Below are 18,971 nucleotides of genomic sequence, written 5' to 3' on the forward strand. Positions count from 1 at the left end.
TTGGAGACTTAGGATGTTTTTAGGATATGTTAGTCTAGTAAAGTGGGCTCTATTACCATATGTAATTAACATAGAAAATGTTAGAGCCTTTGACTCCAATCATCTGACCCCTCTCTGAAATATTATAAACAATCCCAGCTCACAAAAACCAGGACCCCTTCTCCTCCCCACCACGCCACATTAAAACCTCAAATCATTATGTAACAATGAGTGTGCCTAACACAGGTGAGTGGTCCTGACAAACCACCTGTAAAAACATTCTCTCCATATGCAGCGGACACTTGACTTAAACTCCATAGACTTGTAGACTTAGGATGGTCTTAGGATTTGTTAGTCTAGTAAAGTGGGCTTTAATACCATATGTAACTAACATATAAGGTGTTATAGCCTTTGACTCCAATCACCCCCCCCCCTAAAATTTTAAAAACAATCCCAGCTCCCAAAAACAAGGACCCCTTTCCACCCCCACCACACCACATGAAAACCTCAAAACAATATGTAATACTGAGTATGCCTAACGCAGGTGAGTGGGCCTGACAAACCACCTGTAGAAACACTGTCTCTTCATATGCACCGGACACTTGACTTAAACTCCATGGATTTAGAGACATAGGATGGTCTAAGGATATCTTAGTCCAGTAAAGTGGGCTTTAACACCATATGTAACTAACATAGAAGGTGTTAGAGCCTTCAACTCCAATCATCTGACCCCCCTCTGAAATATTATAAACAACCCCAGCTCCCAAAAACCAAGACCCCCTTTCCTCACCCCCATGCCACATAAAAATCTCAAAATATGCCACAGCCATATTATTCTGCAGCCCAAGACTGAGTATTCACTGAAGCAGGGCTGAGCCTGGTCAGTACCTGGATGGGAGACCACATGGGAATACTAGGTTGCTGTTGGAAGTAGTGTTAGTGAGGCCAGCAGGGGGTACTCAACCTAAGTGAGTCCTAATGCCCAAGTATAGTGAAGGGGACACTATACTGTCAGTGAGTGCTGTCTTTCGAATGAGACGTTAAATCGAGGTCCTGACTCTCTGTGGTCATTAAAAATCCCATGGCACTTCTCGTAAAGTGTAGGGGTGTAACCCCGGTGTCCTGGCCAAATTCCCCCCATCAGCCCTTACCCATCATGGCCCGATTCCTCCGGGTGCTCCGGCTTCCCCCACAGTCCAAACACATGCGCTATAGGGGAACTGAATAAGCTAAATTGGCCGTAGTGTATGTGTGTGAATGCAGGAGTGTGTGGGAGTTTCCCAGTGTTGGGTTGTAGCTGGAAGCTGTGTAAAACATATGCTGGATAATTTGGCAATTCATTCTGCTGTGGCGACCCCTGATTTATAAAGGGACCAAGCCGGAAAAAAAATACAATTAATGAATGAAATGTACTAAATCATGAAAGAATATGTATTTTTTCATAAATGTTATCATTTTAATGCAATGTGTCTGAGAAATAAAGTAAAATGCAACAAAATTACTGCATATTTTATCTAATTAATCATATATAACTCATATAAATCATAATAAGTAATGTATATATTGTTTTAAAATTGCTACAATTTTATTTGTAAGACTGTATATTCATGACTTTTATTAAATGCTTCTTAACTAAAAGTAAGTTTCAATAATTTGTCTTAAAAAAACAAACAAACAAACATATATATTACTTTTGGTAAAAAATAAAACAAATTTCAGTTCCCCATGCACATGAAGATTTATTAAGTCACATTAACAAAAGCTTATATATAAGCTATATGAAGATTCAATCTTTTACTTTCCATATCTGTTAATAAAATTTACTAGTAATTTTATTAACATTAACAAAGAGCATTATACTATAATAATATATAATGGGAGTCAGTGGGATCAATGCATTTCAATGGGCTGTCCCACATCCGTGTTAAGTCAATGAGGCATTTTTAAGGGTGCTTAAATGGCTTTGGGGGTGTGGCTTAAGAGCTTCATTATCACATTGAGACACTGATTGGTTGCATGAGTCAAATAAGCTCACCTCTAAGCCTGTATGACACTGCTGTGTAATGTTATTGATGTGTGGCATTTATAATGGAAGTGTCACACAGAGGCGTTTTTAGGGTGTGTGTGAAACAAGAAAAAAATAAATGATGGCTCAGTCGACGTAGCACTATGGTGCAAGGTGCGTTTATTTACAGTGCAAAAGTGTCCAATCCAAAAATCCAAAAAAATAAAGTAGACAAAAAAATAAATAAAAATTATATATATATATACAAAAATAAACAAACAACAAAACAACCAAATAAAGACAATAAAGTAACAAAATAATTATATACAAAATATTTTCTATCCAGAATTATCAAACCAACCATTCGCCACTACTCACACCTTCTATCTCCAACGACTCCCACCCTGAACTGAGCACAAGTCACTCTATTTATAGTGAGTGACTCCGCCCAGTTTGGATTAAACTATATTGAAGGTAAGTATAAGGTAAGTATGGACATAAACAAATCTTTCAGGTAAGTATTTCACACTTTCATACACTTCATTTGTATTACTATACAACTTAAAACCAAAATTATTAAATCAGCATTTTCACATGTCATGAATACTGCTTTTTCCATTGTTTTCCCATTCTTTTCATCCCCCACATAAAACACATAGTCTCCCCCGGGTGCCCAACCACTCAGCGCATGCGCAGCGCATCACTGTGCATAAAATGCTGCGCATGACCTTTTTGGCCCCTTTTGCCTCCCGTAGCCGCGATTGCGCAACCCGGAAGAGAGACGCAACAGAAACGCAACGAGACGAACAAACACAAACACAAACGGACACACAGGTAAGACAAATGTATGCGGTGTGATTTATGGCGTGTCAGAATATGCAAGGATTAATGGAGTATATAATGTGTTTGTGCGTGTATGTGTTTTTATTACAGCGCAATCTCCCGTGTGCACCCGATCGATCGGCTGGTGGAGTGAAGGTAAGTTATGTGTGTGTGCGTGAATATGTGGGTGTACAGCTCTGCCGCAGGCCAGTGACAAACTCCTTTGTCACATTACCTCCCACCTCTCCTAGATTGCTGACGTCAGGCAATCGTGACAGGTAATCTGCTGTGACATTGCTCTTTCCCGCCTTGTATCTTACATTAAACTTGAAAGGCTGCAGTGACAGGTACCATCTGGTCACTCTGGCATTCTGGTCTTTCATTGTATTGATCCAGGTTAAGGCTCTATGATCCGTTTCTAGGGTAAACTCTCTACCCATCAGGTAGTATCTCAAACTGTCCAGTGCCCACTTTATAGCCAATCCTTCTTTTTCAATGGTGGCATACCTGGTCTCTCGTGGCAACAGCTTTCTACTCAGGTATAGGATGGGGTGTTCCTGACCTTCATCCTCCTGCATAAGCACTGCTCCAATTCCTCTCGCTGAGGCATCCACCTGTACCAAGAACTTCTTTGTAAAGTCTGGGCTTCGTAAAACAGGTACAGTACACATTCTTTCTTTCAAGGTAATGAAAGCCTTCTCACATTCTTCGGTCCACGGAACCGGATTCTTTATGGCTTTAGCCGTCAAATTCGTCAAGGGTGCTGCTTTTTCAGAGAATTGAGGAATGAATCTCCGATACCATCCCACCAGTCCGAGAAAGGATCGTGCCTCCTTCTTGGTACGAGGTCTAGGACAGTTGCGGAGTGCCTCCACTTTGTCCACTTGTGGTCGTATCTCTCCATTCCCCAGCTGGAACCCAAGATACCTCGTTTCTTGTCTGGCCCACTCGCACTTGGCGACGTTCAGTGTCAAACCAGCTTTCTGTATCTTCTGCAGAATCTTGTGCAGATGGTGTACATGATCGGTCCAGGTAGTACTATAAATGACTACGTCATCCAGGTATGCGGCACTGTACTCCTCACAGTTTCTTAATACCTGATTCATGAGTCTTTGGAACGTTGCGGGAGCTCCATGAAGACCAAAGGGCATGGTCTTAAAATGGTATAGCCCCACTGGTGTCCTAAATGCAGTATACTCCCTGCTCGTCTTCTCCAAGGGTACCTGCCAGTATCCTTTACAGAGGTCCAAAGTAGTGATGTATTTGGCTCTCCCAATCCTCTCGACCAGTTCATCGATGCGTGGCATCGGGTAAGCGTCAAACTTGGACACCGCATTTAACTTCCTGAAGTCCAGGCATACTCTCAGCGTACCATCCTTCTTAGGTACAATGACTATTGGACTACTCCAAGCACTAGTCGATGGTTCTATGATGTCCATTTCCAACATCATCTTCAGCTCTTCCTTCAAGGGTTTAATCAGGCTTTCAGGCACTCTATATGGCCTTTGACGAATAGGTGTTGCTTCCGTTAGACAGATTTTGTGCTCCACCAAGTTTGTTCTTCCAGGTCTTCCTCTCTGTAATTCTGGGTAGGTGTTTAACACTTCGGTCAGTTCCACTCTTTGCCTCTCTTGCAGATGTTCCAGGCTTACCGCTGACTGCAAGTGTTCTGGGGTTTCAAAGTCCACCTTGTCGTCATCTTCTGCTTCAGGTGTCTCCACCTTACAGGCCAACATACCTTTCTTCAACTCAGGTCCTGGCTCCCGCCATTCCTTCAAAAGATTGACGTGGTATGTTTGATTTTTCTTCCCCTTATCTGGATGAAACACCTCATAGGTAACAGGACCCTTCTTCTTAGTGATCTCATAGGGACCCTGCCACTTCGCCAATAGCTTGTTTGTGGAAGATGGTAATAGTAACAGCACTTTTTGTCCTGGTTGGTATTCTCTCCGTCGAGACCATTTGTCGTACCACAGCTTCTGGTTCTTCTGAGCTTCCTCTAGATTCTCCTGAGCTTGCTCTCGGTACTTCTCAAGTCTGTCTCTCATCTGTAATACAAACTTTACAATGTTAGTTTCTCCTTCGGCTGTAGTGCTTGATGCTTCCCAACTCCTCTTCACCAGATCGAGAGGACCTTGCACCTGCCATCCGTACAGGAGTTCAAAAGGCGAAAAGCCTGTGGATGCCTGTGGGACCTCTCGGTATGCATATAGCAGGAACGGAAGCCACTTGTCCCAGTCTTTGCCGTTGTCACTTACAAATTTCCTCAACATCCTTTTGAGGGTTTGATTAAATCTCTCTACTAATCCATCGGTTTGTGGATGGTAGGGACTTGTGCGGATGGAATGGATGCCCAGCTGCTTGTGCAGTAACTGCATCAGTCTTGATGTGAAATTAGTGCCCTGATCAGTGATGATCTCTTGCGGAAATCCAACTCTGGAAAACAGTTGTGTTAATGCAGTGATTACCTTAGCAGTTGTGATGCTGCGTAGAGGGAATGCTTCAGGGTATCGTGTAGCGTAATCACAGATGACTAATATATACTGGTTGCCTGTACTGCTTCTTTCCAATGGCCCAACAATGTCCATGGCGATCCGTTTGAATGGAGTTTCGATGACAGGTAATGGATGCAAAGGAACTCGCGCTGACCTGTGAACAGAGCTGGTTTTCTGGCAAACAATACATGTGGAGCAATATGTGTGTACGTCAGTATACATGGAAGGCCAATAGAATCGTGTACCGATGCGTTGGTAGGTTTTCTGGTGTGCTAAATGTCCAGACCAAGGAATGGTGTGTGCTAGATGTAATATGAGTGATCTGCAACATGTAGGCACAACAAGACGTTTGACACCATCAGACAACACATATAGTACATCCTTTTCTATCACATATTTCTCTGCCCCTAGCGTCTCAATTTGTTTTTCCCCCTCACACACTTTAGAAAACAAAGGTTTCAATGTTACATCTTCAGCTTGTAACTGTGCAATATTTTTAGGGATATCCCATTCAGTCACCTTCAACCCTTCAGTTGACACTTCCACAATAGGTGAACCCAATTGCTTCTCTAGACGGCGCTGTCGCCGAGACTTTTTTGGTTTACCCCCCTCCCCTTGGATCAAACTGTCATCCATAGCAGGTAAGGGCTCTAAACCCGCTCTGGTTTGTGAGCGTGTTAGCACAGGACATGATATAACATCATACACATTGGTACTTTCAACAGCATTGCTTAACAGTTCGTTCAACACAGGTAGGTCCCATCCCAAAACCATACCTACAGGTAAAGCATCCACTACCCCCACTGACATCAAGTATGGTTGATCATTGATAACAAGAGTCACTTCAGTGGTAGGATAGTCTTTTTTGTCCCCATGTACGCATTGGATGTTCTGTGTGTGTGTAAAGTCAATGGTGTTTCTTGGAATGTAGCATTGTTTTATCAGTGTAAATGTGCTGCCAGTGTCAATGAGTGCATTTATGTTTTGTCCATTCACGGTGACGTCTATGTGTCGATTAGTGTACGTCACCTTGTCTTTTACGTCCCCCTCTCTTGGAACATAACAAAGACTGGTGAGTTTGGGTTTGCGTACTGGGCAGTTCGACGCCTTGTGCCCCTCTTGTTGACAGTAATAGCAAATAAGCTTTTTAGTAGGAAAAACAGAGACAGTACCTTTTCCAGATGTATCAGTGTGCTTGGCCCCTCGTGTTGGTGTAGAACGGGCATACATCTGACCTCCTCGGTGTGCATTCAAGTACTGGACTGCCAACTTTGCTGCATTCAGCCCATCGGTCGGCTCGTGCTCTCTCACCCAGGTCCGTACCTCCAATGGCAGTACTCGTAGCAGCTGCTCCAGGATGATAGCCTCTCCTACCTCCTCCTTTGTGCACTGCTCGGGACGTATCCATCGTTTGTAGAGCCCCTTGAGGCGATTGTAGGTCTCCGTCGGTGTTTCTCCAGCAGGAATTGATGTCTGCCGAAATCGTTGTCGGTAGGTCTCTGTTGATAAATTGAATTTCGCCATCAGTGCCTCCCGAAGATCCTTATAGACTTCCGCCCGATCTTCGTCCATCGCGAGGTATGCCTCCAGCGCTTTTCCGGTGAGAAGGGGTACTAGTCGATTCGCCCATTCCTCTTCCGGCCAACCCCAGGTCTTTGCCAGACGCTCAAAACGACGCAAGTAATTCTCCACGTCCTCTCCCTCTTGAAATGCTGGCATCCGTGACTCTGGTCGCATTGGTGGTGGTGGTGGTGAGTCTGCCGCCCTCTGCGTCGACAGTGTCGGGTTCTGCATGACTGACGGTCCCCGAATTCGTGAAGCTGCAGGTGTGGGTAGATCTAGGCGTAGGCTTTGGCTTGGTGATGTTTCTGGTATAACTGAGCGTTGCAGTGACTCTCGCAACCCCCGTAGCTCATAGATGAGGCCTTCTTCCCTTTTTGACTGAGCTGTCAGAAATGTCCTCATCAATGCCACTACATCGCTCTCCATACCTTTTGATTCAGGTTTAACTCTAGGGGACATGGCTTCGGCACCCTCTGCACTGGCTGTCTCCTCTTCGTCCATAGTGTCCCATGCTACCTCTTCCAGCACAGGTTTTTGTGACCGCAGACCCTTCCTGGCCTGTTTTCCAGAAGTCACTTTTCTACGACTGGCCATCCCACTTCTGACACCACTTGTCACACAGAGGCGTTTTTAGGGTGTGTGTGAAACAAGAAAAAAATAAATGATGGCTCAGTCGACGTAGCACTATGGTGCAAGGTGCGTTTATTTACAGTGCAAAAGTGTCCAATCCAAAAATCCAAAAAAATAAAGTAGACAAAAAAATAAATAAAAATTATATATATATATACAAAAATAAACAAACAACAAAACAACCAAATAAAGACAATAAAGTAACAAAATAATTATATACAAAATATTTTCTATCCAGAATTATCAAACCAACCATTCGCCACTACTCACACCTTCTATCTCCAACGACTCCCACCCTGAACTGAGCACAAGTCACTCTATTTATAGTGAGTGACTCCGCCCAGTTTGGATTAAACTATATTGAAGGTAAGTATAAGGTAAGTATGGACATAAACAAATCTTTCAGGTAAGTATTTCACACTTTCATACACTTCATTTGTATTACTATACAACTTAAAACCAAAATTATTAAATCAGCATTTTCACATGTCATGAATACTGCTTTTTCCATTGTTTTCCCATTCTTTTCATCCCCCACATAAAACACATAGTCTCCCCCGGGTGCCCAACCACTCAGCGCATGCGCAGCGCATCACTGTGCATAAAATGCTGCGCATGACCTTTTTGGCCCCTTTTGCCTCCCGTAGCCGCGATTGCGCAACCCGGAAGAGAGACGCAACAGAAACGCAACGAGACGAACAAACACAAACACAAACGGACACACAGGTAAGACAAATGTATGCGGTGTGATTTATGGCGTGTCAGAATATGCAAGGATTAATGGAGTATATAATGTGTTTGTGCGTGTATGTGTTTTTATTACAGCGCAATCTCCCGTGTGCACCCGATCGATCGGCTGGTGGAGTGAAGGTAAGTTATGTGTGTGTGCGTGAATATGTGGGTGTACAGCTCTGCCGCAGGCCAGTGACAAACTCCTTTGTCACAGGAAGTCAATGTAATGAATGGATTTCAATGGCCAACGTTAAGTCTATGGCAGGATTTGGGATGTCCTTTCAGGCTGAAACAAATATAATATTAAAATAATATAATAGGTGGGTTATTCCGCGGTGACGAACCCTTTATAAATAATGGACTAAGCCAAAGGAAAATGAATGTATATTATAATAGGGTAAATAGATTATAGAATGGAAAAGTACTTCATTCATCCCTCATAAGAAATAAAAAAAAACATCCAGGAGCTCAAACAATGCAATTTCCTCAAAGCTAACAAGCTAAAATATTGAAAACTCACAAATTCAAGAAGTCCACTACTAAAGATATATAAATACATACAGCATGCACATATATACATACATAAAATAAAATAAATAAATACAATTATTTACTTATTGTCTTTTCGGCTTAGTCATTTTATTAATCAGGGGTCACCACAGCAGAATGAACCGCCAACTTATCCAGCATATGTTTTACGCAGCGGATGTCCTTCCAGCTGCAACCCAGTACTGGGAAACATCCATACACACTCATTTACAAACATACACTACAGCCAATATAGTTCATCCAATTCACCTATAGCGCATGTGTTTGGACTGTGGGGGAAACCGGAGCACCCGCAGGAAACAATCGACACACTATTACCATAAGAATAATAATAAAATAATGCTGTTCATTAGCCTAACTATCAATTTATGCTAAAAAAGGGGCAGTAATTAAAGCAAAGGTCACAGATGTGTGTTTATCTGCAGATTTAAACACAGCTTGAGTCAGAATTATTCAAGAATAAATGGTCATATAGCCAGAAAGGGGTCAAGAAATTCAGCATTAATGAGTCTCCAGTGTACAAATCTGAATCTACAGTTCAGCTCCAGATATGCGATAGTGTTTTCTTTTTCTTGTGTAGATATGTAGTCGTAATACAGTATTTATTCTGCTCACTTCTTGAGCTATGAAAATGTGTATACGTGTATACGCAATTGAATTCAACATTTATTCATCAAATGCATCTAATATTGCACAGTAATATTATATAATACAGAGCTCAACATATTCAGTTGAAACCAGAAGTTTAATCATACTATGGTAAATGACATACTAGGGTCATGGTAAATCATACTAAACGTTTACTATTTTAGGTCTGTTAGGATTACCTTAATGATTTAAATTAGCTAAATGCCAGAATTACTTTTTTTTTTTGAGAATTTTTTTATTAATTTCTAGACATTAAAAGTTTACACACATTTCCTTGGTATTTTTTGTAGCTTTGCTTTTAAACTGTATAACTTTGGTCAAATGTTTTGGGGATCCTTCCACAAGCTTCTCACAATAGTTGCCAGTAATTTTGGCCCATTTCTTCTGACAGAATCTGTGTAACCAGCCTGATCTCACGAGAAAACGTAAGTATTTTACGTTTTGCCAGTTTAGTGGCTAATTCGTATGAATTCGTACAAGTTCAGTCGTACGAAATGCTACGATTTTAAAAAGGAGGCGTGGCACCTGACCCCACCCCTAACCCCAACCGTCATTGTGGGATAAGCAATTCGTACTAAATTGTACGAAGTTAATCGTATGAATTCATACGAATTAGCCACTAAATGAAAAAGTTACGAATTGCCGTGAGATTGTGTTGGTGTAACTGAGTCAGGTTTGTTGGCTATCTTGCTCGCACAAGCTTTTTCAACTCTGCCCACTAATTTTCTATAGGATTGACCTCAGGGCTTTGTGATGGCCACTCCAAAATATTCACTCTGTTGTCCTTAAAGCACATTTTACCTAATTTGGCAGTATGCTTAGGGTCATGGTCTGTTTGTAAAACCCATTTGTGGCCAAGTTTAATTGCCTGGCTGATGTCTTGAGATGTTGCTTCAGTATTTCTGAAATCTTATAAGCTTTCCCCTTCCTCTATTTTTTATATTTATTGTGTATCTTCAAATGAATAGGAATGAAGAATGTTGTTTATGGTCTTTCTTCCTGTTTAGACCATAACTGAGTCTTTATTTGTCATTTATAAGGGATTTATAAAGCATGAATAGTCCTCACTTTAGATTAGGTCACAAAACTGCATGAAGCTGAGTTAATGAAGCATGTATTAACACATTAACTATTAGTATATGCCTGAATAAGAATTATAAATATTGATTTAAATAGTTTATTAATTATTTACTAACTCGTTCTAAATGATCTAAAAAAAAAAACTATGCTTAAATAACTGACACTACTTAATTTAATAATGAAAAATTAATCATCAACAAAGTATGAAAATACAAGTATTAAGCACATTATAAATGTAATTGTAAATCAACAATATAGCATTTGTAACTACAGTTATAAACTGCTTACTAACGTTTATTAATGTACAGTTAATGCTTAATAAATAATGAACTCACAAGATGCTAATGCTCAATAAATGGTTCATAGAGTGTAGTTATTATAAAGTGTTACCCTTATTTTTTATTTTAATTAATTCATTCATATTATTATTATTATTTATTATTTTCAATAAGGATTATTATTTAATGTAGTTTTTTTCTCCAAGCTTGTCTAGGGTAAGTTTTGGATATTGGGGTTTGAATTCTTGTATTACCTTGAAATAAACAAGGCATTATTATATTTTATTTTAATAAAATAAGCATAATCTAGAGGCCTTTGCCTTTCATATACGCCATTTCTGACACCAAATGATCAACTAGAAGTCAAGTTATTATTAGTTGTTCCAAAACTTGGATAAGCGAGAAGACTTTTGTCAGGTACAGTAGTGTATATTCAATGAGAAATGGATAAACATATTTCAATATATAAATATTTTCTCTATATTTTTACTAAATATTTCGGTCCCACTTTATATTAAGTGTCCTTAACTAATATGTACTTGCATCAAAAAATAAATACAATGTACTTACTGTGTTGATAATGTATTTGAGAACACTTGTGGTGCTTTTGAGTTGGGATAGAGGTTGGGTTATAGACAGGTTTGGTGGTGTGGGTAGGTTTAAGGGTCGGTTAAAGTGTAAGGGATGGTCAACAGTGTATTTACAAATGTAATTACAGAAGTTAATAACAGATGTAATTACAGGTATTTAATCAAACATAAGTACATAATAAATACATGTATTTACACAATAAGTACATTGTAACAAACTATTAATAGCTGTGTAAGTACATATTAGTTAAGGCCACTTAATATAAAGTGGGACCAATATTTCTCATGTACAGCACTTTGGTCAGTCTTGTGGCTGTTTTTAAATGTGCTTTACAATTGAATAAACTTAAATATTGAGCCTCCGCACCAAAACTACACATTGTTCATATTACAGATGCGTCCGCTTCACAATTACAGTGTTCTTGCTTTGTTTTTTGCTGCACTGAAGTGACCTTAATAATGCATTACGCAGCAGATCTGAGCCCCAGTAACACAGAGATAGAGAATCAGCTCTTCAATGAGCAACAGATCAAGAGCTGCGCTTCTTTCAGCTCTGAAATATGATTTGAATGAGGAGCATCCATAAACCATTTCGGCTTTTAAAGCTCCACCGCAAATCACTTCTTCGTGGCATGATGGAAAAACACTTCCCTGGCAGTCTCTTTCAATAAGACGGCACTTGTTCTTGATATATATATAGAAGATAGTTTGAAGAATGTTGGAAACTGGTCACCATAGACAACCATAGTCGGGAAAAAATACTAAAAAAGTGGCTACTGGTTTCTAGTTAAAGTAACAATTCACATCATTTGCTACTGATTTATTATTAACAGAACTAAATATTTAAAAGCAGAGTGAGTTAAATGATGAGTACATTTTCATTTTATATGCATTATAGTGTTTCAGCGTGGGCAACACTGAGGACTGTTTTGCGTCAGGTTTGTCGTCTTCTCTGGAGGCCGTATTGATCCAGAGCATCTTCCATTTCCATCATCAAAACACAGGGTTTGTTTATCAGCGGCTGAAACACACTTCTACAATAAACTATCGATCGTGCAGAGCATAAGACAGCAGCTCCACATAAAACAAACCACAGTGACCTTGAGCTCTCAGAGAGAAAGAAAAGAAGCGTACTGATGGACCTGTAGATCATCAAGAGGAAAACAACACAGCTCCATTATTAAAGGGATAGTTCACCCAAATATGTGAATTATGTCATTGTTTACTTCCATATACTTTACATCCTTCATTTGCTCCAAACCTGTTTTTTTTTCTTCTCTGCATGTTTTGGAAGTCAATATCATGTTAGGGATAAAGTATATTTAAAAGGCTGTTGTCACAGAATAAAGCCTGAAAGGTTTATTGGCAGCCTGACACTGTCATATGAAGGCTGAAGGGCTTTATACGGCAAGACAACTGTACATGATTTACTTTATCCCACTTAATACATGGCTGCATGCCACAAAACATAAAAATTAAACGCAAAACATGGTTTTGAACCATAATAGCTTATTAATTCTTTAATTAATTACATAGCTGACAGAAATGAAAAACAGCTGATGGAGTATACACTAACCTGATCATTATTCAGACACAAGATGGCGCCAAACAGTCAAAAACCCAAACCTGACAGAAACTAAAGCCCCATACACACAGGGCTTCAGCGTCAACGCTTGACTGAAGGCGTGTCTGAAGTTGGGGTTGAAGCGATCGTTATAGACATTTAAGCCAATGAAATTTAGTTAACAATAGGCCACTGTCTAACTGGTGTATTTGCATACAGCAATCTGATTGGCTCACGCTTCCGTCAGCGATTGAAAAGTTGAGCTAGTCCCAACTTCTGCATCGAGCAACACTTCTGAAGCGGCGCCGACGGATCCACAATGCAGTTCTGCAACGCCTGACGTCACCTATTCAAAGTGAATATGAAGAGTTGACGCTGACGCCCCGTATTAATGGGGGGTAAAACAGCTGATGGAGTATACACTTACCTGCGCATTATTCAGTCACAAGATGGTGGCAAACAGTCAAAAATCCAAAGCTGACAGAAACTAAAACTGCTGATGGAGTATACACTAACCTGATTATTATTTAGACACAAGATGGTGCCAACCATTCAAAAACACAAAGCTGACAGACACTAAAACAGCTGATGGAGTATACACTAACCTGATTATTATTTAGACACAAGATGGTGCCAAACATTTAAAAACACAAAGCTGACAGGAATTAAAACAGTTGAATGGAGTATACACTAACCTGATCATTATTCAGACACAAGATGGCACCAAACTGTTAAAAACACTAAGAAACTAAAACAGCTGATGGAGAAACGGAGAAACATATGAATCTTGATGTAAGTATATGGATGTAAACGTATTCACTGATGGTCAAAATGATTCTTAGAGATCAGTCTGAGTTATTCAGCGCTCGTTGTCTGGGAATTATATACATTGGAATGTCACGACTGACCAATCTCACTTAAGTATTCCAGAGAGTCGTGTAATAAGTCAACAATTCTTTTCGATGAAATATGGCTTTTTTATTACTGACTTATCTGTGCACACTATTATTATAGTTTTTTTCATGCACCCTTATAATCTGTTATCTTAAAGCAATCAATGTAATCTGCCGATGGGGTTAGCATAATAATCTTGTTTTTTTTTTCAGTTTGATTTAGATTTAACTTTTAATTTAGCTTATTTTAGGGGAAACTCAGTTAAATTTGACTTACTATTTCTGAAAATTAAACAATATATTCCCCTCTTCTACAAAATTGCTTCTTAATCCAAGAAATTTGTAGACATTTGGACTAGAAACAAGACAAGACAACTCTATGTAATAAAAGGGGACTACTTTTTTAACGTTTTTCTCCATTTATAACCTGACCTGTATTTGTTTATGAGGACAAAACTAAGCCTTTTCATTTCTGGATGTTCAATTTATGTAATTCCTCTCGCAGAAACATTGCAATTTCTAAGAAATAGCCATCCGTGAGCTGAAAGCATGAGTCAGTACATGAGCGGATGTGCTAACAGCCTTTGGAGAATGGATTTATCTGCGTCTAATGCAACAACAAAGCAAATTCTCCCTGTTAATATAATCGTGCCATCTGGCCAATATTAAACACATGACATCCCGGCTCATCCAGAGCAATAAAATGCTTAACTTCATGATGTTCCTTCTGTCCGCACAACAGTCCTCTCAATTGTAGCGCATGCATGAGGAAGGCCAAAGTATTAATCACTCGATTAGGGAATTAAAATTAACAACCAACGGCATTTGCAACCCTGTGTTAATCCATAACATGGTGTATTTCTTAAGGGAAATCCGTTGAACTGTGCATCACATCTGATTTCCACAATGTGATGCATTTAAATAAAATGGGACATTAAAAAAGCAGATAATGTAATGTAATAAATGCAATATAATGTACCATAATATAATATAATATAATATGATATAATATAATGTACTATAACATAATGTAATGTAATGTAATATTTTATATTCTAATATAAAAATGTAATAAAAAGTAATGTAATATAACATAACGTACAATAACACAATATAATATAACATAATATAATGTACTATATTATAATGTATAATAAAATATAATGTATTATAATATAATGTACTATAATATTCTATAATATGATATAATCTAATGTAATATAATGTAATATAATATTAATAATATAATATAATATAACATAATATAATGTACTATAATATAATATAATATAATATATTATAACATATTACAATGTACTATAATATAATATATTATAATATAATATAATATAATATAATATAATATAATATAAATAATATAATATAATATAACATAATATAATATAATATAACATAAATAATATAATATAATATAATATAACATAATATAATGTACTATAATATAATATAATATAATATAATATAATATAACATAATATAATGTACTATAATATAATATAATATAATATAATATAAATAATATAATATATTATAACATATTACAATGTACTATAATATAATATAATATAATATAATATAATATAAATAATATAATATAATATAATATAATATAATATAATATAATGTACTATAATATAATATAATATAATATAATGTACTATAATATAATATAATATAAATAATATAATATAACATAATGTACTATAATATAATATAATGTACTATAATATAATATAATATAAATAATATGATATAACATAATGTACTATAATATAATATAATATAATATATTATAATGCAACATAATATAATATAATATAATATAATATAATAAAATATAATATAATATAATACAATTTACTATAATATAATATAATATAACCTAACATATAATAATACAATATAATGTAATATAATATAATGTACTACAATATTACATAATATGATATAATATAATGTAATATAATATAATATAAATATTATAATAAAATTTATAAAATTGATAATAAAATTATTAGTATAATATATTAAAATATAATGTACTATAATACAATATAATGTAATATAATATACTATACTATGATATAATATAATGTAACGTAATGTACTATAACAGTGGTTCTCAAACTTTTTTTTATCAAGTACCACCTTAGCAAAAAATTGTCTCTCCAAGTACCACCAAAATGAGCAGTATTGAAATACAGTAGCGTAGTAGGCCCAGTAAAGCAGCTACAGCTCTGCACAGTTAAAAAACCTGGCAGATTACCTCAGAAATATAGCCTATATATAATATATGGCATATTATATACATCATTTTTAATAAATTTTGAATTATTTGTAGCATGTACATGAGATATTTTATTCCTCCGTGTACCACTAGAAGGAAGCCCGCGTACCACTTGTGGTACATGTACCACAGTTTGAGAACCACTGTACAATAAGATATAATTTAATATAATATAATATAAAGTGTGATAATATAACATAATGTACTATAATATAATATAGTATGTGTGTGTGTGGGGGGGGGGTGTACGTGTTTTTGTGACATGTAAGGACACAAATCTATAATGACATGGGTATGACACAGGTATTACAAAAAGGAGGTGAAACGAGGACATTGCTGATGTCCTTGTAAAGCTTGTAAATCACAGAATTAGTTTTTTCAGAGAGTAAAGCTGCACACAGTCTCCTGTGATGGTTGTGTTTAGGGGTGGGGTGGGGTGAGGGCAAAACAATACACAGTATGGACAGTATAAAATAAATGCAAACCTATGTAATGTCCACACTATGTCCGTGCGATGTGTGTAAGAATGTTATGTGTGAGTGTTATGTGTGTGTGTACCTTTGCGCAGGTTGATGAGTGGTTGTAAGATTCCCCTGCGGAAGGCAGCGCTGGGGTCCTGCACACAGGAGCGCAGACTCAGCACACTCTGCAGATGCGTCTCCTTCAGCAGCAGATCTCTGTACGCCGTCAGCTGATGAGCTCGACACAGCAGAGCAGACACACTGTGCACAAACTCCGGCACCAGACATGTGTAGGTGTTATCAGCCTGACAGTAGTGATACGCCACCACCTGCACACACACAACAACAACAAAACATATAATTTACATTGATATTTCTGCCTTCCTGTGAACATTTTATTTAAATAATAATAATAATATTGATAATAATATTGACCTTAAAATGGTTTTATTTAAGAACTGCTCTAATTCTAGCCAGCACAAAACAAATAAGACTTTCTCCAGAAGAAAAAAAATATATAGGAAATACTGTGAAAAATTCCTGAATCTGTTAAACATCATTTGGGAAATATTTGAAGAGTATATGTACATATCGCATGCATTTCTCAATCTCATTAAACACTATTTCGACCATAACAACATTCAACAACACAGTACAAATGTAGTTAAAATAGACAAATGTATGCTCTACACAATTATTAAATCATTCAGAAAAGGAGAAATTTACTTAACCTTTCCATTTTCATACAAAAATAATAGTCTTTCATATAAACACATCAGCTGTTAATGTGGTTAATTGATCCAAGCAAGTCTAAAATCTTAGATAAAAATATTTTATGGTAGTTGTCAGACATAAAATGAAAATAAATTTATTAAATTAAATAAATCAAATTAAATAGACAGATTTGTCTGTGAACTTTAAGTGCTATGGTAGTTGTCAGTAATAATAAAAAAATACAAAAATTAAATTAAAATAAATTAAATTAAATTAAAGACAGATTTTTGTGAACTGAGTGCTATGGTAGTTGTCAGTAATAATAAAAATAAAAAAAAAATTAAAAATAAAATAAAATTAAATTAAATTAAATTAAAGACAGATTTTTGTGAACTGAGTGCTATGGTAGTTGTCAGTAATAAAATACAAGAATAAAATAAAATAAAATAAAGTAAGATAAAATAAAATTAATAAAACTAAAAACCAATTTTTATGAACGTTGAGTGCTATGGTAGTTGTCAGTAATAAAATAAAATAAAATAAAATAAAATAAAATAAAATAAAATAAAATAAAATAAAATAAAAATAGATTTTTGTGAACTCTGCGTGCTATGGTTGTTGTCAATATTAAAATAAAATAAAATAAATAATTAAATAAATTAAATTAAACTAAATTAATAAATTAAATTAAGACGAATTTGCTATGGTAGTTGTGAGTAATAAAATAATATAAAATTAAATTAAACTAAAGATGGATTTTTGTGAAATTTGAGTGCTATGGTAGTTGTCAGTAACAAAATAAAATTATAAAATAAAATAAAAAATAGAAATAAATGTAATTTAATTTAAATAAATTAAATTTAATAAATAACGAAATAAAAAAATATCCTAAAATAACATAAAACACTGATGGATTTCTGTGACAACTTTAAGTGTAATTTTGCTGCAGATGAATCTCTTTGTTTTTAAAACTTTTATTTAGATTGTTCAGTCAGCAGAAGTGAAGCTCCTCACAGTGCAGCATGTGGTCTCTGAGCCCCTCAATCCATGCTGATTTAACACTCAAACTCCATCTCATGCCACTGTTTGCTCTTGATAAATAATGCAGGAAACAAATAAACCTCTCAGCCTCTTACAGCCAGATCACTCTGAACAATCACTGCCATTCTCTACAGCCAATCAGAACGCAGCTATGAAGGAGAACAAAATGAGGTGAAACGGATATGGACAGAGATCATGACATGAGGAAAATCTGACTTTATAGATAACATTACACTTATAATATACAATAACATATAATTTGTAGTTTTTTTTTGTATGTAAAGGCATGTTAAATACACAAAGACAAGTTACATGGTCGCCCGCTAAAGCTAAGCAGGGCTGTGCCCTGGATGGGAGACCACATTGGAAAACTTGGTTACTGTTGGAATTGGTGTAAGTAAGACCAGCAAGAGGGGCTCAACCTGCTGTCTGTCTGGGTCCCAATGTGCCAGTATATTTAAGGGGACCGAGGTCCCGACTCTCTGTGGTCATTAAAAATCCTAGGATGTGAAAAAGGATGTTTAACCCCATCCTGGCCAAATTTGCCCACTGGCCTCTGTGCATCATGGCCTTCTAACCATCCCTATATCATAATTGGCTTCATCACTCTTCTCCACCA

The 18,971-nt window shown here is 36.7% G+C and overlaps 1 protein-coding gene across 7 annotated transcripts in view; it reads right to left on the reverse strand.

The window, feature by feature from the left end:
- tanc1b (tetratricopeptide repeat, ankyrin repeat and coiled-coil containing 1b) overlaps positions 1–18,971 on the reverse strand; it is a 317,932-nt gene that overhangs the window by 57,576 nt on the left and 241,385 nt on the right. For all 7 annotated transcript variants that reach the window (XR_012385665.1, XM_068223687.2, XM_021479050.3 and 4 more), the window contains one exon: positions 16,695–16,926. Coding sequence is in view for 6 of the 7 variants with exons in the window: in XM_068223687.2 (XP_068079788.2) it covers positions 16,695–16,926 (232 nt within the window). In the remaining variant the exon portion in view is untranslated. The remainder of the gene's footprint in view (positions 1–16,694; positions 16,927–18,971) is intronic.

This window comes from Danio rerio, chromosome 9, assembly GCF_049306965.1.
Source record: "Danio rerio strain Tuebingen ecotype United States chromosome 9, GRCz12tu, whole genome shotgun sequence".
NCBI classification, from domain to species: Eukaryota; Metazoa; Chordata; class Actinopteri; order Cypriniformes; family Danionidae; genus Danio; species Danio rerio.